The 23,212-nt window shown below is 44.8% G+C and overlaps 1 protein-coding gene across 3 annotated transcripts in view; it reads right to left on the bottom strand.

Annotated features, from left to right (window-relative positions):
- Positions 1-23,212, bottom strand: part of si:dkey-103g5.4 (uncharacterized) — a 221,465-nt gene that overhangs the window by 10,030 nt on the left and 188,223 nt on the right. For 2 of the 3 annotated variants that reach the window (XM_052467197.1, XM_052467196.1), the window contains 15 exons: positions 14,320-14,718; positions 13,443-13,613; positions 13,158-13,315; positions 12,646-12,786; positions 12,207-12,354; positions 11,773-11,924; positions 11,364-11,489; positions 9,823-10,012; positions 9,649-9,723; positions 9,267-9,410; positions 9,099-9,158; positions 8,634-8,750; positions 6,540-6,691; positions 6,257-6,343; positions 5,882-6,028 (listed from right to left, as the gene is read on the bottom strand). In XM_052467197.1, the coding sequence (XP_052323157.1) occupies positions 5,882-6,028; positions 6,257-6,343; positions 6,540-6,691; positions 8,634-8,750; positions 9,099-9,158; positions 9,267-9,410; positions 9,649-9,723; positions 9,823-10,012; positions 11,364-11,489; positions 11,773-11,924; positions 12,207-12,354; positions 12,646-12,786; positions 13,158-13,315; positions 13,443-13,613; positions 14,320-14,718 (2,267 nt within the window). The remainder of the gene's footprint in view (positions 1-5,881; positions 6,029-6,256; positions 6,344-6,539; positions 6,692-8,633; positions 8,751-9,098; positions 9,159-9,266; positions 9,411-9,648; positions 9,724-9,822; positions 10,013-11,363; positions 11,490-11,772; positions 11,925-12,206; positions 12,355-12,645; positions 12,787-13,157; positions 13,316-13,442; positions 13,614-14,319; positions 14,719-23,212) is intronic. The other variant, XM_035791504.2, reaches the window with a different exon arrangement.

Here is a 23,212-nt window from a genome sequence, read left to right as displayed (position 1 = left end):
GGAAAGAGCAGGGATGTGGAGTAATTTTGGTCTGATAGGTGTGCAACCGCTTCAGAAGCCCTGTTTATACCTGGTCCTAATCGGCTTCCTTTGTCCTGATATTGTCCACATTCTGATTGTGGCCAGAATTTTGGGCAGGTGTAGACGATTAAAAGACATATTGTGATCTGATTGTGATCAGATCTTACAGACCACCTACAGAGGTAGTCAGTGATGCATTGTGCCCAGAATTTTGGACAGGTGTAGACAATTAAAAGACAAATTGTGATCTCATCTTCCTGACCACCTCCCGAGGTAGTCAGGGATGCATTGTGTCTGGATATCTTACAAGTGTAGATGGATCTGGACAGTGAAACCATGTAAATCATAATTATCCTGCCCTCCAAATGAAATCACAGGTGGCACCATTGACCTATGGCATCAATATTTGTCTTAAAATACATTTATGAATTTGCATCCCATGGAAAATGGCGCCGACAGAGATGGTTACCTCGCTTTAGGTCCTTAGAAAACTATGCAGTTGTTTGTTTTTCATGTATTATTTCCAACATTGTTATCCCAGGAAATCTCAAGGGTTATTACATACAGCCGGGAAGAACTATTGGATATAAAAGCGATGTCAACTAACCATCATTACGACCAGGAATACGACTTTCCCGAAGCGGATCCTTTGTTCGGACCTCCACCCTGGACATGCAATCTTATCCCGGAGGTCGACCCAAAACAACGCAGTCGCCGCAGGAGAGGCAGATGGTGCGGCCTACTGGTCAGACTCAGAAGGCGAGCACACCATCCACCGCTTCCGAGCATATTACTTGCCAATGTCCTGTTCTCTAGATAACATGGTGGACGAAATTAGGGCACAAGCTGCCTTCAGGCAGACATCAGCGATTGTAACATTCTCTGTTTCATGGAAACATGGCACACTTGGGATATGTTGTTAGAGTCGGTACAGCCACCCGATTTCTTCACGCATCGCGCCGACAGAAACAAACATCTCTCTGGTAAGAAGGAGGGCAGGGTGTATGCCTTGTGATTACACCATGAGTCGTTAATCATAACAACATACAGGAACTTAAGTCCTTTTGTTCACCTGACCTAGAATTCATTACAATCAAATGCCGACCGCATTATCTTCCAAGAGAATTCTCTTCGATTATAGTCACAGGCGTGTATATCCCCCTCCCATCCTGAGGCTGCATATATTGTAGCTGGGGATTTTAACAAAGCTAACCTAAGAACAATACTTCCTAAATTCTATCAGCGTATCGAATGCGCGACACGATCATTGCCACTCGAACTTCCGCGACGCATACAAAGCCCTCCCCCGCCTGACCATGACTCCTTTTGTTGCTCCCAGCCTATAGACAGAAACTAAAACAAGAAACACCCGTGCTTAGGTCAATACAACGTTGGTCTGACCTATCGGATTCCACTCTTCAAGATGGCTTCGATCACGTGGACTGGGATATGTTCCGAATAGCCTCAGACAACAACATTGAGGAATATGCTGACTCGGTGAGCGAGTTTATTAGCAAGTGCATCAATGATCTTGTACCCTCTGTGAATTTAAAACCTTCCCTAACCAGAAACCGTCGATTGATGGCAGCATTTGCACAAAAAAGAAAGCACGAACCACCGTTTTTAATTATGGCAGGTGACCAGAAACATGACCGAATACAAGCAGTGCAGCTATTCCCTCCACAAGGCAATCAAACAAGCAAAGTGTCAGTATAGAGACAAAGTACAGTTGCAATACAACGGCTCAAACACGAGACGTATGTTGCAGAGTCTACAATCAATTCCGGATTACAAAAAGAAAACCAGCCCCGTCGCAGACATTGATGTCTTGCTCCCAGAGAAATTAAACAACTTCTTTGCTCACTTTGAGGAAAATACAGTGCCACTGACACGACCCGCTACCAAAGCCTCTGGGCTCTCGTTATTCGTGGCTTTAAACGAATAACATTTAAACGTGATATCCCTCGCAAGGCTGCCGGCCCAGACGGCATCCCTAGCCGCGTCCTCAGAGCATGCGCAGACCAACTGGCTGGTGTGTTGACGGACATATTCAATCAATCCCTATCCCAGTCTGTTGTCCCCACATGCTTCAAGATGGCCACCATTATTCCTGTCCCCAAGAAAGCTAAGGTAACTGAACTAAATGACTATCACCCCATTGCACTCACTTCTGTCATCATGAAGTGCTTTGAGAGACTAGTCAAGGATCATATCACCTCCACCTTACCTGATACCCTAGACACACTCCAATTTGCTTACTGCTCCAATAGGTCCACTGACGATGCAATTGCCATCATACTGCACACTGCCCTATCGCATCTGGACAAGAGGAATACCTATGTAAGAATGCTGTTTATTGACTACGGCTCAGCATTTAACACCATAGTACCCTCCAGACTTGTCATTAAGCTCGAGACCCTGGGTCTTGACCCCGCCCTGTGCAACTGGGTCCTGGACTTTCTGAAGGGCCGCCCCCAGGTGGTGAAAGTAGGAAACAACATCTCCACCCCACTGATCCTCTCAACGTCAACAAAACAAAGGAGATGATCGTGGACTTCAGGAAACATAGAGGGAGCACCCCCCTCCCCTCCCCATCGACATCGACGGGACAGTAGTGGAGAAGGTGGAACGTTTTAAGTTCCTCAGCGTACACACCACGAACAAACTGAAATGGTCCACCCACACAGACAGCGTGGTGAAGAAGGCGCAAGAGTGCCTCTTCAAACTCAGGAGGCTGAAGAAATTTGGCTTGTCATCTAAAACGCTAACAAACATTTACAGATGCACAATCGAGAGCATCCTGTCAGGCTGTATCACCGCCTGGTACAGCAATTGCACCACCCTCAACTGCAAGGCTCTCCAGAGGGTAGTGCAGTCTGCACAACGCATCACCGGGGCAAACTACCTGCCCTCCAAGACACCTACACCACCCGATGTCACAGGAAGGCCATAAAGATCAAGGACAACAACCACCCGAGCCCCCGTCAGGTGCATCAAAGCTGGGACCGAGAAACTGAAAAACAGCTTCTATCTCAAGACCATCAGACTATTAAACAGTCATCACTAACATAGAGAGGCTGCTGCCAACATACAGACTCAAATCTCTGGCCACTTAAGCCAGTACATGTCCAGGCCCCTCTGAAGTGCATTTGAGAGATCCAGAAGAAGATTGGGAGAATGTCATATGGTCAGATGAAACCAAAATATAACTTGTTGGTAAAAACTCAACTCGTCGTGTTTGGAGGACAAAGAATGCTGAGTTGCATCCAAAGAACACCATACCTACTGTGAAGCATGGGGGTGGAAACATCATGTTTGGGGCTGTTTTTCTGCAAAGGGACCAGGACGACTGATCCGTGTAAAGGAAAGAATGAATGGGATAAGTATTGAGATAAACTTTTGTTATTGACCAAATACTTATTTTCCACCATAATTTGCTAATAAATTCATAACAAAATCCTACAATGTGATTTTCTGGATTTTTTTCTTCTCATTCTGTCTGTCATAGTTGTCATGGGGCGGCAGGGTAGCCTAGTGGTTAGAGTGTTGGACTAGTTGTGAGTTCAAACCCCCTAGCTGACAATGTACAAATCTGTCGTTCTGCCACCTGAACAGGCAGTTAACCCACTGTTCCCAGGCCGTCATTGAAAATAAGAATTTGTTCTTAACTGACTTGCCTGGTTAAATAAAGGTCAAATTTAAATGAAAATAGTTGAAGTGTACCTATGATGAAAATTACAGGCCTCTCTCATCTTTTTAAGTGGGAGAACTTGCACAATTGGTGGCTGACTAAATACTTTTTTTGCCCCACTGTATATACTGTATTCTACACGATCTACTGCATCTAGCAGACCATCACTCATCCATATATTTATATGTACATATTCATATTCATCCCATGTGTTTATTCGTGTGTGTAAGGTAGTTATTGTGAATTTGTTAGATTTTACTGCATAGTCGGAACTAGAAGCACAAGCATTTCGCAACACTCACATTAACATCCACTAACCCTGTGTATGTGACCAATAAAATGTTATTTGAATAATATTTTGAAAAACAATATCTGTCAAATTATTTGCATAAAGGGAAATCTGGTCACAGTGTAGACCCGGTGGCAAGAGACATTTTAATACCATGTGTAGATGCAACGGTTTGTATGTGGGCACAATCAGAATATGGACATAATCAGAACAAAGGACGCATGCTAGCCCCAGGTATAAACAGGACTAGAGAGATTATTCTCATTTTGATGACAAGGAGACAAGACCAATATGTGTGCAGACAGACAGGTTCGCTGCTCTCAGACATCTGGACGAGTTCTGTAAATAATTGCATTACTTGTTACAAGCCAGGAGAGAACATAGCTGTTGATGAGCAACTGTTCCCAAGCAAAGCTTGTGCTGTTTTACCCAATGCATGTCCACAAACCAGACAAATGTGTATTTAAGTTATGGTTATGCCGAAACCAAGTACTTGCTCAATGGCTGTCCATATCTGGGGAAAGATTAAACTAGGCCAACGGGTGAGCGACGGTCTGAGACTGTGGTTTTGAGACTCGTGGAGCCTTACATGGGCAAAGAGTGAAATGTGTCTATGGACAATTTCTTTACATCAATTTCCCTGACAGCCAAGTTGATTGTAAAGAAGACCTGCTCGGAACAGTGAACAAACAGAGAGGGAAGGTGCATGGTCCTCAGCACCCACTGTTGCAATTGGCATTGACCAGAAGACGGTGACAGACTACAATCGCACAAAGGTAGACTATATGACCAAAATCCCAAATCATGGGCATTAATAGAGAGTTGATCCCCCTTTGCCACTATAACAGCAACCACTCTTCTGGGAAGGCTTTCCCCTAAATATTGGAACATTACTGCGGGACTTGCTTCCATTCAGCCACAAGAGCATTAGTGAGGTCGGGCACTGATTTTGGACGATAAGGCCTGGCTTACATTCAGCTTGCCAATTCATCCTACAGGTGGGGTTGAGGTCAAGGCTCTGTGTAGGCCAGTCAAGTTCTTCCACACCGATTTCGACAAACCATTTCTGTATGTACCTCGCTTTGTGCACGGGGGAATTAACATGATGAAACAGGAAAGGACCTTCCCCCAACTGTTTCCACCATGTTGGAAGCACAGAGTTGTCTAGAATGTCATTGTACACTGTAGCATTAAGATTGCCCTTCACTGGAACTAAGGGACCTAGCCCGAACCATGAAAAACAGCTCCCGACCATTGTTCCTCCTCCACCAAACTTTACAGTTGTTAGATTTTTGGAGCATCCGCCAAACCCAGATTCCTCTGTCAGACTGCCAGATGGTGAAGTGTGATTCCATACTCCAGAGAATTATTTTCAACTGCTCCTGAGTCCAATAGCGGCAAGATTTACACCACTCCATCCGACACTTGGTATTGCTCATGGTGATCTTAAGGCTTGTGTGTGGCTGCTCGGCCTCGGAAACCCCTTTCAGGAAGCTCCCAACGAACAGTTCTTGTGCTGACGTTGCTTTCAGAGGCAGTTTGGAACTTGGTAGTGAGTGTTGCAACCGAGGACAGACGATTTTTACACTCTTCATTCGTGTTCTGTGAGCTTGTGTGGCCTACCACTTTGTGACTGTGCTGTTGTTGTTGTAGTGTTTCCACTGAAACTAGAGATCCTTTTAACACAAAGATTCACATAAATTCTGCGAGGATTCAGTTCTCAGTATGTGGTGGGCTGACTTTTTCTAGGGGAGAAAATGACACCCTATTCCCTAATATAATGCCATTTTTTGACCAGGGACCATACGACTCTGGTCATATGTAGTGCACTATGTTGGAAATAGGTTGCTTTCTGGGACGCAGACAGAGTTTGGCAGCACCTTGAAGAAAGCCCGTTGGAAGGTAGGACTGGAGTCGACGCTCATGTCCCCAACAGCGACATGTGACAGACAGTGCAAGAGGAGCAGAGAGAATCCTCCCACTGACTGCAGCCTCTGGCGACGAACAAACACTGTCTTCTCAGCCTCCTACCAACACACGACATCAGTTAGTAGCAAACAGATGTGGCACAGATGTTAACATCACAAACGTCAGAAGCTAAACTGCAAGATTCAGAGCTGTCAGGGAAGGGAAATATATTTTTATTGATGTTGATTATCCTGTACAACATGCACACTGTTCCCCAAATGCATATTTGATTCCAAAATAGAAATGTAATCTCTCTCATGCACATACAGTGGAAATTGGGACATCACCTGATAAAAGAAGGAATTCCGGAAGGCGTTGTATTTGTAGTTATTGGATGGAAGACTAGTTGCTATCTGGAGTGACACTGCTGGAGTCTATGGGAGTAATAGTATTAACAATTGGTGCTAAGAACATTCACATTGACAAATAAAAATACGTTTAGACAGACCGTAAAGACCACATATGATTAATTAATCTCCTTTTGATAGGAAAGATGAGTTAAACAATGCTTTGAACTATGACCCTTCACTAACCTCTCTCAGTATGTGGGAGAGAAAGTGAGTGACTAACCAGTTCGAGAGTGTGTAGTGTTTGCAGTAGGAATAGTCCATGGTGGTAGACCAGGAACTCTCTGGGATTAAGACGACCTGGGTCAAGAAGGAGCAGCTCTCCTTCACACTCCCACTGTGCATCCAGATAGTCAATAAAAGAGCTCGCTCTGCCTGAAATTCAGAGAGAATCCATAAATCCAGTTGTCCATTTCTCCTTGCTCGGTTATCAATTCACACTTCACCTGGGGCACCAGGGTAGCCTAGTGGTTAGAGTGTTGGACTAGTAACTGAAAGGTTGCAAGTTCAAATCCCTGAGCTGACAAGGTACACATCTGTTGCTCTGCCCCTGAACAGGCAGTTAACCCACTGTTCCTAAGCTGTCATTGAAAATAAGAATTTGTTCTTTTAACTGACTTGCCTCGTAAAATAAAGGTAAAATAAGAAACGTAGCACAAGTAGTCTAGGAACTCTCAAAAGGCTGTGTATTATCACAATTGAAAGCATACATTTTTAGGTCAAGTAAAGTTGTACTGAGTGTTGTGGGTGGGCCATTTGGTAATAATTCTGAATGCACCAAAGCAGTCGTTGACAGGGGATTGTCTTTTTGTCAATGGCTATTTTGTCTTTGGCTTGTTTTCACTTTGAATCAGATCTTTTTCTAGTTCCTTCACAACCACAGCTGGTTGAGATTATCCCTGAACAAGTGGTCCGATTTGGCCTTTTGGTTGCATTTTTGTCGTGTCATTTTGTGACTAATTTCATAGTCAGACTGAAACAAATCATATTACTATGTTATTTTCTACGGTTTTCTCACCTCGTCTCGCCTAGCTACCTTAAGATGAATGCACCAACTGTGAGTCGCTCTGGATAAGAGAGTCGGCTCAATGACTCAAATGTAAATGTTTTCAACGACCGTCAAACGGAGAGGAATGATGACTCCCGGTGTTGTGAAACCTCAAAGGACAAGAAGCAGCTGTGGTGTTATGTTGCTATGTCAGACACCTTAGCTGCTTTTTCCCCGTGGTGGTCGGGTGATTGTATTATGATGGAAGATCAGTGTTAGGGAAGATACTCTGTAAGTATAGTATACCAAGATACCGATCACGCCACACTGGAGGAAGTTAAACTACACTAAAGTTACCCTTAACACAAGTATACTTTACTTAACTGAAGTTACTTTGAAAAAGTAGTTCACTTAATCTAAACTACAGTACTTAGTGAAAAATCAGACTCTAGTCTGACTACAAATTCCAAGAACAGATCACTTTGGGGTCATATGGTAACATACTGTAGTGTGTCATTTAGCTTATTAAATCACAAAAACAATGATTCAAGTGAGAATTAGCAGGCCTGATGGTGAAAAAGAAAGATAATTATTACATAGTTCCAGCAGTTAGCTACACCGCTACATGGCAAAAAAGTAATTAACTAACTTGAAATTAGTTCAAATACCACCAAGTTACTGCAAAATGTAGTTAAATTACTAGTTGAAATAAACGTTATTTGTATAGTGCATACCATGACAGTTTGTTTCAAAGTGCTCCACACAAAAATGATACCTAATCTCACCTCGATTAATAAAGCGTCTTGCCATCAGTCCCATGATGAAGCTTCCCAACTGTCTTCCTTCCTGTCCCGTTTCTCTGTTTAGACTTGAACTGTTTCTGAAATAGTCTTCTTACTGATTCCTTATTGAACGCCAGAGTTGGTCTCAAATATTAACTACTACCGTGTCAAATTACATTTGTGTTGAACAAGGACTGTCTGAAAAGTGTCCCTCACCAAGCCTTTTGTTCAAAGAGGTGGTACAGTATGTTCTTAGTCAGATCTTTCTCCATGCAAGTGTCATCCTTTACTTCCTCTTTGGGGGGTTTGGTTATTGTTTTTGGTACAAACTATTTGGTGACTAAAGGTTTGCAACAAGAGAAGTACATATAAAAAGAAACATTGTTTTGTTTGTTATTGTGTGTTGTTTAGGTTATTATATATTGTGGTACGTGGCGGAGCAATCGTGTGTGTGAGGGTCCTCTTTAATCTCTACAATTCTTGGCCCAAACACATCACAGGACGTTTGTAATCTGCGTTTTACTCTACAGGCTATTGTGTAACCCACCGTCGAGCTCCCCCCTCAGAAGTCCTGCATCTTGCGCTGGGCCCCTCAGTTTCCTTTCCACACGCTTTAGAAGCTGGAAGAGTGGGGAGAGCTCCAGCAGTTTATCCCACTCCCCCTCTGCATGGGAAACATCATCACAGACTTATACTATGCACACATACTGTACACATATAGCAGGTCACACAAACATTTACATGCCATTATGAAACACTCATAACTTATCTCAGGGCTACTTTTTACAACAAGTCATCCTTGTGATCTTGTTTGAGAACCTCTGTAATTCGTCCAAACACTATACGTAGTCAATATGTTGCCCACAAGGTAGAGACATATTCAAAGCACTTGAGTAGAATTGAAACGAGATGAGATTACAATTTCTCTGCACACAGTTATAGTGAAAACAAAATAATAGGCACGTTAAGTCTTTTTGTGTAATAAACAGCACATTTCAATGTTGTTCTTTACCTGACAGTGTGGGGACACAGACATGTGACTGCTGAACAGATTCATTCATAGGCTCGCCCTCTGTGAAGGAATGGGATATCATTAGGACTCTTCATAAATATGATCAGCAGAGTCTATGATGAAGTAAAGGTAATTCATTTATTAAATCATTCATCAATTAAATCTTACCTTGTGAGTGTATGTCAGAGATGGCAGCTTTTCTGTGAGCTGTCTGTGAATGAGTAGGACTGGGCTGGGGGACACTGGGGCCCTTCGAATCCTGGTCCTGAGGCTGAGCCTTCATTGGGTCTCTCAGAGACTGGGTGGAGATTCCTTCATAGATATCTCTCACTGTTAAACAACAGTAACTCGACAAAAAATAGATCCCTTTTTACTAGATAAGGCAGTGTTTATGAACAACGCAGTAGAATGGTTCAATCACATAGAACAGTGTGATCATTTAGCAGAGTCTAAGTCTATCTGTGACAACCCACAACACTAGTGTTGCCAGTACCATGCTCCAACCAACCGAGCCATCTGAACCACTAGGGCCACTGTCTATTGCGCCTACCTTTAACCACAGGCACGGACTCTGTCCATGCACGAGAACATGTCTCCAATCCAAACGTCTGTTTTGTTGACAAACCTACAAACACACATTTGACAAAAAAAAGCTATGGAAACAACATCCTTATCAGAAAAAAAAACAAGACTGAAAAATGCAACATAATGCTTGCTGAGGTACCAGAGATGCGCTGGCGGTAGGTGCTCGGGGAGAGACTTGGCTCTTTGTTCTCCTCCAGAAGCTGAATGAGTCGCTCCAGGAGAGGCACAGCTTTCTGCTGGGTCAACGACACCACCTTCAGAGGGTTACTGGGGACCATCAGCCTGGCCAGCCCAAACTCCTTGTACCAGAAGGAACCTGATAACACAGACTGGATAGAAAGATACGCTCAATGGCAACACGAGTCGACTATATTAAATAGATAGTTCATTCAATAACAAATATACAGTGAGCTCCAAAAATATTGGGAACCTGAACAATTGTTTGTGAAATTATACAATGACTATTAGGTCAAAGATTAAGTTCATCCATGTCAGGTGAACCGTATAGATATTACAGCACTTTTTGTACATAGTCCCTCCATTTTAGGGGACCAAAGGAATTTCTAGAAATTCACTTACAGTATACACTACTGGTCAAAAGTTTTAGAAAACCTACTCATTCAAGGGTTTTTCTTTATTTTTACTATTTACACATCCAAACTATGAAATACCACATATGGAATCATGTAGTAACCAAAAAAGTGTTAAACAAATCAAAATATATGATGTATTTGGTCCAATATGCACAGCACGCAATGACGACATCAAGGTTGTGACTCTTCAAATTGTTCGGATGGATTTGCTGTTTGTTTTGGTTGTGTTTCAATTGCTTTTGTACCCAATAGAAATGAATGGTAAATAATGCATCATTGTGTCACTTTGCAGTCACTTTTATTGTAAATAAGAATATAATTTGTTTCTAAATACTTCTACATTAATGTGGATGCTACCAAGAGAATAATACTAAGGATAATCCTGAATGAATCGTGAGTAACGATGAGTGAGAAAGTTAGAGGTACAAATATCATGCCCCCCAGACATGCTAACCTAACATTTTTTTATTTTTGGGGGGGAGGGTGATATTTGTGCTTCTGTAACTTTCTCACTCATCATTATCCGTAATCATGTTAGCATCCATATTAATGTAGATGTGTTTAGAAACATATTCTATTCTTATTTACTATAAAAGTGACTCCAAAACAACGTAATACCTTATTTACCATTCATTTCTATTGGGCACAAAATCATCTGAAACACAACCAAAACAAACAGCAAATGGATCCAACCAATTTGTAGTCACACGCTTGATGTCGTCATTGCATGCTGTGAATATGGGACCAAATACTTAACTTTTTACTACTTTAATACCCAATACATTTGGTCCCCTAAAATGGGTGGTGGGGGGGAGGTACTGTAATTTCTAAACGGTTTACCCGATATGGATGAAAATAAAGTTGACAGTCTGCACTTTAACCTCATAGTCATTGTATCAAATCCAAAGTTCTGGAGTACAAAGCCAAAACAACAAAACATTGGTCACCTTCCCAATTGGGCTCCCGAGTGGCGCAGTGGTCTAAGGAACTGCATCTCAGTACTTGAGGCATCACTACAGACACCCTGGGTTTAATCCAGGCTGTATCATAACTGACCGTGATTGTATTGCTTTCCGCCTGTGCTTACCTGTGCTGTATCTGCACGGAGTTGGCAGAGTTCTCGGACACAACGCAGCGCTATAAGAGCAGCATCTAGTTCTGCCTGCCTGGAGTTTAGCTGCTCCCATATTTCTCTCTGTCTCAGTTTCCCATCCTGGGAGACATACAAGAGAGACTCAAAACAACACATGTCCATATTTGTGGGTCAATGTGACACAGTCATTTCTTGTACATTAACATGCATTCATCTGCAGATTTACGATCCATCTCCCCTTAATAAATTATACAATTAATCTTCACCGTAAAATGATTTTATTTTTCTTGTGAGCAAGCTTTTTAGTCTAGGACTAAGCTTAATCTATGTCCGGGAAACAGGCCCCTAGTGATTACTTGATCTATATGTTTGCATAATCGGATTGAACTATGCTAGATCTGACCATGACATGGATTGATGGCTTCTGCTCTCCTCTCTGTGCTGTCCATCTTTCCTGGTCTTGCTGCAGTTTCTCCACGCACACGTTCACCCTGTCCAGCCCAGCCAGCAGCTCTGTCTGCCAGCAGCACTGCTGCTCCCACTCCTTATCATCACCTAAACACAGTGAGACACACACAGACACGTGCTGAGTTGTGGTAACACAGTATAAGCCACATTTATGATTCCCCACCGGAGACCGGGGCTCAATCTCAGCCACCACTTTTTCCACTGTTACTCTCCTCCTCTGAAAGTTCAAATCCATAAAATGGACACACACATCACAAGGTAGCCTAATATGCAATCAAAAGCATATTACAATATAGCTTTGAGCTATGGATAAGCCTATCCAAATCCACTCTCTAACGATTAACTGAAGTTACGCCAGACTTGAAATACCTTGAGTGAGGATGAGCAGAACGTGAGGAGGCAGGAGCAGAGACAGGTCTGAAAGCTGGGATGCTCTCCTCTGGGCTTCTGACTGGCCAGCCTCATGAAGCTCCGCTGCAGCCTCCCTCAGCTGCCTCTCGTTGTCCACCCAGTGGGCCTACAGTGCACACACACACACACACACACACACACACACACACACACACACACACACACACACACACACACACACACACACACACACACACACACACACACACACACACACACACACACACACACACACACACACAAAGATCTCCATTATACAGTAATGCCACTAGGGAGATGAACATAAATCAAAAGGACATGTATCCTTTCAAACAATTCAGCATGAGACAAATCATTTCCTGTTTGTTGAGGGCTGAGCAGCCCCATCCATCTGCCTGCCCAGCCTATTTCAGCTTACCTGCTCAGAGTCCTCCTGAGTGGCCACAAGGACACAGTGCTGCAGAGCTGCATCCAGATCCCCGAGCAGCTCCTCCTCCTTCTGTTTCTCCTCTTTCCAGTACCTGTTCCTCAGACACCACTCCTTCCGCAGGGCCTCCACCTGGCATCCACAATAAGTCAAAAAGAGATATGTGTGATTTATCCTATAGAACTCAACCACTATGTGTTGATTATGTTAGTTGTTTGAACAAGGGACTGAAAAGCACTCAAACGCAATGTGTTGTAGCCACCTTGTGTGCTTTACCTGTCATTTTGGGAACATGTATATTTACATCTACATTACATTTAAGTCATTTAGCAGACGCTCTTATCCAGAGCGACTTACAAATTGGTGCATTCACCTTATGACATCCAGTGGAACAGTCACTTTACAATAGTGCATCTAAATCTTAAAAGGGGGGTGAGAAGGATTACTTATCCAAGTTGAACGTGTTGAAAAGAAACGCAACCAGTGTAATTTATCTTTCTTACCAGCACACTGTCAGTATTATCTCCCAGAGCCAGGCAGTATGAAGCAGTAACAGGCACAACAGTCTGTCTGGACACATCCAGGCGAACCCCCACAACAGGAGCCAGCACCCCTGTTACAGGGTCCACTGTCAGGGCCCCAAAACGAATCGCAACTAGTCCTGTCGAATAACATACAGTAGCACAGAAATACTGATATGATATACTATAAATGTATGGAAAATATATTAAATGTACTTCTGTATCAGGCAATCAGTCAGTCCATCCATCCATCCATCATCCAATCACCTTTGCCATCTGGGTCCTCCATGGTTCCAGCCAGGGGGACAGCGAGTCCTGACACAGGGTCCATTTGAGCCCCCAGGATGGGGACCGTTAGGCCAGAGCCCTGTGGATCAGGATACTCCATCCCAGCCAGTGCCGGCAGGGACAGATCAGCACCAGGGAGATGGATTTCTCCTAAGGTAGTAGGATACAGATGTCAGGTCCCCATAACTCTTAACCCTTTTTTACCCCGAAAGCAGTGGGAATAAGGAAGGGGTGGCCAGGAAGACAGTGGAACTTTTTGACGGACAAAACGGACTGATGGGCCTAAACTTGGCCTTCCATTCTCTCTATTTCCAAACATCTGGATTAGCAGTAAGGATTCAATCAGATCATCGTTAACCCGCTGTAACCGACAAACGCATAGCTTATTATTGCTCTTGTTAAGACTGTATTGGAGCTGTCAGCGGCTAACCCTGCGGTCATTGTCACAAAACCATAACCATCCCGACTCCTTATATCCCACCCGCGTGAGAAGTTCAGAACAAGAAAGTGTAGGCTATACAGAAAATAATGACTCTTAAATTGAAAATCATTAAAACAAAATAATAAGGATTTATATCAGCCTAAATGAGGTGTAAATTACATCACAAATCCCAGTGTTCAAACTGCATGGGATTTCTACTAATGCGATGGCAATGTCCACAACAGGTATAATGCTGGGTGCCGCTTATGGATTTGATCGTTTCAATGCATTGTGTCAGAGGTGTACTCCGACACACCTAAACAAAAGCAACGATAAGCTATGCAGTTGTTGGTTACCGTGGGTTAAGGCTGATCTGATTGAATCTTGGACAAAAATAACCGGCAAAGTACACAAGCAGGTGTGAAAACAACTTACCTTGGACGCCACCATCTTGGACAACGCCCCAGGCCCAGTCCAGCAGGGTCTCCAGCCGGCTCAGCAGCTGCAGGTGACAGTGTAGCCCTTTCCCCCAGGCCTGCTCCAACTCCTTGGCTGCAGCCTGGATCCGTCCCAGCTCAGTCTCCTTCCTCTGGGCCTGCAGACCCAGCAAACCCATCTCCCCAGAGCCCCAGTCCTCTCTGAGCCCACGCAGAAGCTCCACCAGGCGGATACGGGCAACCAGAGTCTGGCTGTTCAGTAGAGCCTGGAACCCCCCGGCATGAGGCACCAGCTTCCCAGCCCGGATGCTACCGCCGCCCACCCGGACCACCATGCTGCTCAGGGGCTCGATGAAGGACTCACCCAGGAGGAGGCCGCCTACTGGAAGCACCGCTCCTAAAGAGAGGGATATGACATTATGTGTAGGGCCAGGAGTTTGTCCTTACCATTTGACCTGACCCAGAGAAACTTAGTGTCCTAGTTACAGTTTTTCCTGGTTCAGGTCAAGTGGTCAGGGAAAACACCTGGTCTTAATTATGGTTAAGTCACCAGTTAATAGGCTATTGTCTTTTTTGCAGAGCTACTTTTAACTCTGCTTCAGCTAGATCTTAAAACCCAAAATAATTGGTATAACATTGTTTAGTGTTTCAAAACACCAGTATGGTGCCCGTATTTGGACTGCATCATACGTCCATGGAAGTTGGGTAGTACCCACATAAAAATATACTAAAGCTTACTATAGAATACTATAATACTTACTATAGAATTCTATAGAATTATGAAGTAAGCTGTTGTATACTGTAGAATCCTATACTCCACACTGTAGTATCCCTAGATAATGTAGTGCTTACTATAGACATTTTATTTATTTTTTATTTTTATTTCACCTTTATTTAACCAGGTAGGCTAGTTGAGAACAAGTTCTCATTTGCAACTGCGACCTCACCAAGATAAAGCATAGCAGTGTGAACAGACAACACAGAGTTACACATGGAGTAAACAATTAACAAGTCAATAACACAGTAGAAAAAAAAGGGGAATGATAAATGATCAGATGATCACGTACAGGTAGAGATATTGATGTGCAAAAGAGCAGAAAGTAAATAAATAAAAACTGTGGGGATGAGGTAGGTGAAAATGGGTGGGCTATTTACCAATAGATTATGTACAGCTGCAGCGATCGGTTAGCTGCTCAGATAGCTGATGTTTGAAGTTGGTGAGGGAGATAAAAGTCTCCAACTTCAGCGATTTTTGCAATTCGTTCCAGTCACAGGCAGCAGAGTACTGGAACGAAAGGCGGCCGAATGAGGTGTTGGCTTTAGGGATGATCAGTGAGATACACCTGCTGGAGCGCGTGCTACGGATGGGTGTTGCCATCGTGACCAGTGAACTGAGATAAGGCGGAGCTTTACCTAGCATGGCCTTGTAGATGACCTGGAGCCAGTGGGTCTGGCGACGAATATGTAGCGAGGGCCAGCCGACTAGAGCATACAAGTCGCAGTGGTGGGTAGTATAAGGTGCTTTAGTGACAAAACGGATGGCACTGTGATAAACTGCATCCAGTTTGCTGAGTAGACTGTTGGAAGCAATTTTGTAGATGACATCGCCGAAGTCGAGGATCGGTAGGATAGTCAGTTTTACTAGGGTAAGCTTGGCAGCGTGAGTGAAGGAGGCTTTGTTGCGGAATAGAAAGCCGACTCTTGATTTGATTTTCGATTGGAGATGTTTGATATGAGTCTGGAAGGAGAGTTTGCAGTCTAGCCAGACACCTAGGTACTTATAGGTGTCCACATATTCAAGGTCGGAACCATCCAGTGTGGTGATGCTAGTCGGGCATGCGGGTGCAGGCAGCGATCGGTTGAAAAGCATGCATTTGGTTTTATTAGCGTTTAAGAGCAGTTGGAGGCCACGGAAGGAGTGTTGAATGGCATTGAAACTCGTTTGGAGGTTAGATAGTACAGTGTCCAATGACGGGCCGAAAGTATATAGAATGGTGTCGTCTGCGTAGAAGTGGATCAGGGAATCGCCCGCAGCAAGAGCAACATCATTGATATATACAGAGAAAAGAGTCGGCCCGAGAATTGAACCCTGTGGCACCCCCATAAAGACTGCCAGAGGACCGGACAGCATGCCCTCCAATTTGACACACTGAACTCTGTCTGCAAAGTAATTGGTGAACCAGGCAAGGCAGTCATCCGAAAAACTGAGGCTACTGAGTCTGCCGATAAGAATATGGTGATTGACAGAGTCGAAAGCCTTGGCAAGGTCGATGAAGACGGCTGCACAGTACTGTCTTTTATCGATGGCGGTTATGATGTCGTTTAGTACCTTGAGTGTGGCTGAGGTGCACCCGTGACCGGCTCGGAAACCAGATTGTATAGCGGAGAAGGTACGGTGGGATTCGAGATGGTCAGTGACCTGTTTGTTGACTTGACTTTCGAAGACCTTAGATAGGCAGGGCAGAATGGATATAGGTCTGTAACAGTTTGGGTCCAGGGTGTCTCCCCCTTTGAAGAGGGGGATGACTGCGGCAGCTTTCCAATCCTTGGGGATCTCAGACGATATGAAAGAGAGGTTGAACAGGCTGGTAATAGGGGTTGCGACAATGGCGGCGGATAGTTTCAGGAATAGAGGGTCCAGATTGTCAAGCCCAGCTGATTTATACGGGTCCAGGTTTTACAGCTCTTTCAGAACATCTGCTATCTGGATTTGGGTAAAGGAGAACCTGGAGAGGCTTGGGCGAGGAGCTGCGGGGGGGGGGGCGGAGCTGTTGGCCGAGGTAGGAGTAGCCAGGCGGAAGGCATGGCCAGCCGTTGAGAAATGCTTGTTGAAGTTTTCGATAATCATGGATTTGTCGGTGGTGACCGTGTTCCCTAGCCTCAGTGCAGTGGGCAGCTGGGAGGAGGTGCTCTTGTTCTCCATGAACTTCACAGTGTCCCAGAACTTTTTGGAGTTGGAGCTACAGGATGCAAACTTCTGCCTGAAGAAGCTGGCCTTAGCTTTCCTGAATGACTGCGTGTATTGGTTCCTGACTTCCCTGAACAGTTGCATATCGCGGGGACTGTTCGATGCTATTGCAGTCCGCCACAGGATGTTTTTGTGCTGGTCGAGGGCAGTCAGGTCTGGTGAACCAAGGGCTGTATCTGTTCTTAGTTCTGCATTTTTTGAACGGAGCATGCTTATCTAAAATGGTGAGGAAGTTACTCTTAAAGAATGACCAGGCGTCCTCAACTGACGGGATGAGGTCAATGTCCTTCCAGGATACCCGGGCCAGGTCGATTAGAAAGGCCTGCTCACAGAAGTGTTTTAGGGAGCGTTTGACAGTGATGATGGGTGGTCGTTTGACTGCGGCACCGTAGCGGATACAGGCAATGAGGCAGTGGTCGCTGAGATCCTGGTTGAAGACAGCAGAGGTGTATTTGGAGGGCCAGTTGGTCAGGATGACGTCTATGAGGGTGCCCTTGCTTACAGAGTTAGGGTTGTATCTGGTGGGTTCCTTGATGATATGTGTGAGATTGAGGGCATCTAGCTTAGATTGTAGGACTGCCGGGGTGTTAAGCATATCCCAGTTTAGGTCACCTAACAGAACAAACTCTGAAGCTAGATGGGGGGCAATCAATTCACAAATGGTGTCCAGGGCACAGCTGGGAGCTGAGGGGGGTCGGTAGCAGGCGGCAACAGTGAGAGACTTATTTCTGGAGAGAGTAATTTTCAGAATTAGTAGTTTGAACTGTTTGGGTATGGACCTGGAAAGTATGACATTACTTTGCAGGCTATCTCTGCAGTAGACTGCAACTCCTCCCCCTTTGGCAGTTCTATCTTGACGGAAGATTATATTATTATTATAGTTGGGTATGGAAATCTCTGAATTTTTGGTGGCCTTCCTGAGCCAGGATTCAGACACGGCAAGGACATCAGGGTTAGCAGAGTGTGCTAAAGCAGTGAGTAAAACAAACTTAGGGAGGAGGCTTCTGATGTTGACATGCATGAAACCAAGGCTTTTTCGATCACAGAAGTCAACAAATGAGGGTGCCTGGGGACATGCAGGGCCTGGGTTTACCTCCACATCACCCGCGGAACAGAGAAGGAGTAGTATGAGGGTGCGGCTAAAGGCTATCAAAACTGGTCGCCTAGAGCGTTGGGGACAGAGAATAAGAGGAGCAGGTTTCTGGGCATGGTAGAATATATTCAGGGCATAATGCGCAGACAGGGGTATGGTGGGGTGCGGGTACGGCGGAGGTAATCCCAGGCACTGGGTGATGATGAGAGAGGTTTTATCTCTGGACATGCTGGTTGTAATGGGTGAGGTCACCGCATATGTGGGAGGTGGGACAAAGGAGGTATCAGGGATATGAGGAGTGGGACTAGGGGCTCCATTGTGAACTAAAACAATGATAACTAACCTGAGCAACAGTATACAAGGCATATTGACATTTGAGAGAGACATACAGCGAGGCATACAGTAATCACAGGTGTTGAATTGGGAAAGCTAGCTAAAACAGTGGGTGAGACAACAGCTAATCAGCTAGCACAACAACAGCAGGTAAAATGGCATTGACTAGGCAACGGGACCGACAGATAAAACAAACAAGCAGAATGGAGTACCGTGATTAATGTACAGTCCAGCGTGCATCAGCTATGTAGCCAAGTGATCAGAGTCCAGGGGGCAGCGGTGGATGGGGCAGGGGGGCTGGACTGGCGAGTGTTATCCAGGTTAAAAAACTAACAATGACTAAATAGCTTGTAGCTAGTTAGCTGGTTAGCTTCTGGAGGTTCTTGAGTGTGTTCTAAAAATTTAAAATTAATAGCGATTCCGTATCACATTGGGTGAGGCAGGTTTCCGGAAGGTATAAACAATTTTTTTTAAATCGGGAAGAGATAGAAAGTACATATGGGCCACTGCGTGTTTGGGATGCGGCGATGCAGACGGTTAGCAGGCCTGTGCTAACAGATTAGCAGGCCAGGGTAAACAAGGTGGTAGTTAGCGGACCTGGGCTAAACAAGCTAGCAGTTAGCATGCCGAATTAGCAAGCAAGGAGATAGCGAGGGCTAGAGAGTTAGCCTTTGGGGGACGTCGCAATGGGGTGAGTCTGTTTATTCCTCTTCATGCGGTGACATCGATAGACCGGTCGTGGGTCCGGGTATTGTAGCCCAGGAGTATGCTACGGTGGCAGCACAGGAGCTCTGGCCGGGCTAGCTTCAAGCTACGTGGGTGGAAACGCTAGCCAAGAGTAATCAACCAGGGTTGCGGTTTAGCTCGATAGCTAGTTGTGAAGATCAATTTGTAGTATACTTTAGAATACTATACTACCCACGGTACTATCCCTTGGCCATGTGTAATACTTACTTTAGAATGTTGTAGTATACTGTAGAATACTAGACACTGTAGTATCCCTCGATTATGTAAGGCTTACTTAGAATTGTGTAGTATACTAGAGAATACTATACTACACACTGTAGTATCCCCTCGATCGTTCAGGGGTGTTTACTATAGAATTTTGTTGTATACTGGAGAATACTATACTACACACTGTAGTATCCCTTGATCATGTAGTGCTTACTCGTGTTGTGGTCCTTCTGTAGCTCAGTTGGTAGAGCATGGCGCTTGTAATGCCAGGGTAGTGGGTTCGATTCCCGGGACCACCCATACGTAGAATGTATGCACACATGACTGTAAGTCGCTTTGGATAAAAGCGTCTGCTAAATGGCATATATTACTCCAGACCGGTCTAGAATCAGGTCTCAAGACCACATATTGAGTGTCTTGGTTTTGACTCGGTGTCGTAAACATTTGTACTCGGTCTCGGACAGTGAGGACTCCTAATTTCTCCCCGAGACCAGCAGGAGTAAAAAATCTCATAATCATCAGCTTCCGTTCAGTCAGTGCATAAAACCAGGCCAAATATATATACTCCTATCTTGAAACATTAATACGGTATCTTAACAGCCTTCATATCTATTATAGACAAGTTTGCGCAGTGGAGAACCTATGGGCCTTCAGTGTGTGGCAGGTTCGTGATTCTGAAAGGACAGCAACAGGGAACGTCACTTGACATTCAGAACATTCTGGGCTCAGACCTGACTCGGACGTTAGCAGTGAACATTTTGCAGAAACAACGCTATGTCACATATCTCACTGCTTCCTTCCATGCACTGTGCTCTCCTAACGTCAAATAACCAAAACTTCTTAATATTAATTAAATGGATTGTGGTCAGTAAACCCATGGAATATATTGTTAATAGTACAAATTACAAATCAAATGTATTTATATAGCCCTTCTTACATCAGCTGATATATCAAAGTGCTGTACAGAAACCCAGCCTAAAGCCACAAACAGCAAGCAATGCAGGTGTAGAAGCACAGTGGCTAGGAAAAACTCCCTAGAACGGCCAAAACCTAGGAAGAAACCTAGAGAGGAACCAGGCTATGAGGGGTGGCCAGTCCTCTTCTGGCTGTGCCGAGTGCATAAATATATTGTAATTTTCCATACAGACAACTTGTTGGAAAAGGTATGTGTTATTTTTGTTGCAATGTTTTCATAAACAATGTCCAATATTTTATTGAAAAAATAACTCATGATGTTGGTCACAACTAATGTCATTTAATGTAATTTCAAGACTAGTCATTCAACTGAGACTGCTCTTCTCTGTATCACGGAGGCGCTCCGCACTGCTAAAGCTAACTCTCTCTCCTCTGCTCTCATCCTTCTAGACCTATCGGCTGCCTTCGATACTGTGAACCATCAGATCCTCCTCTCCACCCTCTCCGAGTTGGGCATCTCCGGCGCGGCCCACGCTTGGATTGCGTCCTACCTGACAGGTCGCTCCTACCAGGTGGCGTGGCGAGAATCTGTCTCCTCACCACGCGCTCTCTCACCACTGGTGTCCCCCAGGGCTCTGTTCTAGGCCCTCTCCTATTCTCGCTATACACCAAGTCACTTGGCTCTGTCATAACCTCACATGGTCTCTCCTATCATTGCTATGCAGACGACACACAATTAATCTTCTCCTTTCCCCCTTCTGATGACCAGGTGGCGAATCGCATCTCTGCATGTCTGGCAGACATATCAGTGTGGATGATGGATCACCACCTCAAGCTGAACCTCGGCAAGACGGAGCTGCTCTTCCTCCCGGGGAAGGACTGCCCGTTCCATGATCTCGCCATCACGGTTGACAACTCCATTGTGTCCTCCTCCCAGAGCGCTAAGAACCTTGGCGTGATCCTGGACAACACCCTGTTGTTCTCAACTAACATCAAGGCGGTGGCCCGTTCCTGTAGGTTCATGCTCTACAACATCCGCAGAGTACGACCCTGCCTCACACAGGAAGCGGCGCAGGTCCTAATCCAGGCACTTGTCATCTCCCGTCTGGATTACTGCAACTCGCTGTTGGCTGGGCTCCTGCCTGTGCCATTAAACCCCTACAACTCATCCAGAACGCCGCAGCCCGTCTGGTGTTCAACCTTCCCAAGTTCTCTCACGTCACCCCGCTCCTCCGCTCTCTCCACTGGCTTCCAGTTGAAGCTCGCATCCGCTACAAGACCATGGTGCTTGCCTACGGAGCTGTGAGGGGAACGGCACCTCAGTACCTCCAGGCTCTGATCAGGCCCTACACCCAAACAAGGGCACTGCGTTCATCCACCTCTGGCCTGCTCGCCTCCCTACCACTGAGGAAGTACAGTTCCCGCTCAGCCCAGTCAAAACTGTTCGCTGCTCTGGCCCCCAATGGTGGAACAAACTCCCTCACGACGCCAGGACAGCGGAGTCAATCACCACCTTCCGGAGACACCTGAAACCCCACCTCTTTAAGGAATACTTAGGATAGGATAAAGTAATCCTTCTCACCCCCCCTTAAAAGATTTAGATGCACTATTGTAAAGTGGCTGTTCCACTGGATGTCATAAGGTGAATGCACCAATTTGTAAGTCGCTCTGGATAAGAGCGTCTGCTAAATGACTTAAATGTAAATGTAAATGTGAGATTGACATGCTTTGCGCACTTGCAACATAATTCAAAGGGTTATGCCAAAACTTTTGCAGATAATATGTAGAAACTCGTACACCAAACACTTGAAAATCATGATTTTATAATATTTGTGGTAATAAATCAGATTCCAAGGTCAAGGACAATATTTCTACCTGTTTAATTAAACAAAAAAAACAACATATTGCCTATTTGTCAGCTGAAAACTACTGTCCTGTTGAGGGTAGCATCAAACTATATTGCATATTTTCCAAGCATGTTAGTATGTATATCTACATCAATTATCATGATGCATTCTATATTGGGTCATTGGGCTCCTAAGCAGGTACAGTAGGGCAAAAAAGTATTTAGTCAGCCACCAATTGGGCAAGTCTGGCACTGCAGAAGTTGAGTCCCTGGCGGCGTAGTGTGTTACTTATGGTAGGCTTTGTTACTTTGGTCCCAGCTCTCTGCAGGTCATTCACTAGGTCCCCCCGTGTGGTTCTGGGATTTTTGCTCACCGTTCTTGTGATCATTTTGACCCCACGGGGTGAGATCTTGCGTGGAGCCCCAGATCGAGGGAGATTATCAGTGGTCTTGTATGTCTTCCATTTCCTAATAATTGCTCCCAGAGTTGATTTCTTCAAACCAAGCTGCTTACCTATTGCAGATTCAGTCTTCCCAGCCTGGTGCAGGTCTACAATTTTGTTTCTGGTGTCCTTTGACAGCTCTTTGGTCTTGGCCATAGTGGAATTTGGAGTGTGACTGTTTGAGGTTGTGGACAGGTGTCTTTTATACTGATAACAAGTTCAAACAGGTGCCATTAATACAGGTAACGAGTGGAGGACAGAGAAGCCTCTTAAAGAAGAAGTTACAGGTCTGTGAGAGCCAGAAATCTTGCTTGTTTGTAGGTGACTAAATACTTATTT

This window comes from Oncorhynchus keta, chromosome 18 (genome assembly GCF_023373465.1).
Source record: "Oncorhynchus keta strain PuntledgeMale-10-30-2019 chromosome 18, Oket_V2, whole genome shotgun sequence".
Classification (NCBI taxonomy): Eukaryota; Metazoa; Chordata; class Actinopteri; order Salmoniformes; family Salmonidae; genus Oncorhynchus; species Oncorhynchus keta.
This window is presented reverse-complemented; position numbering and strand designations above follow the sequence as displayed.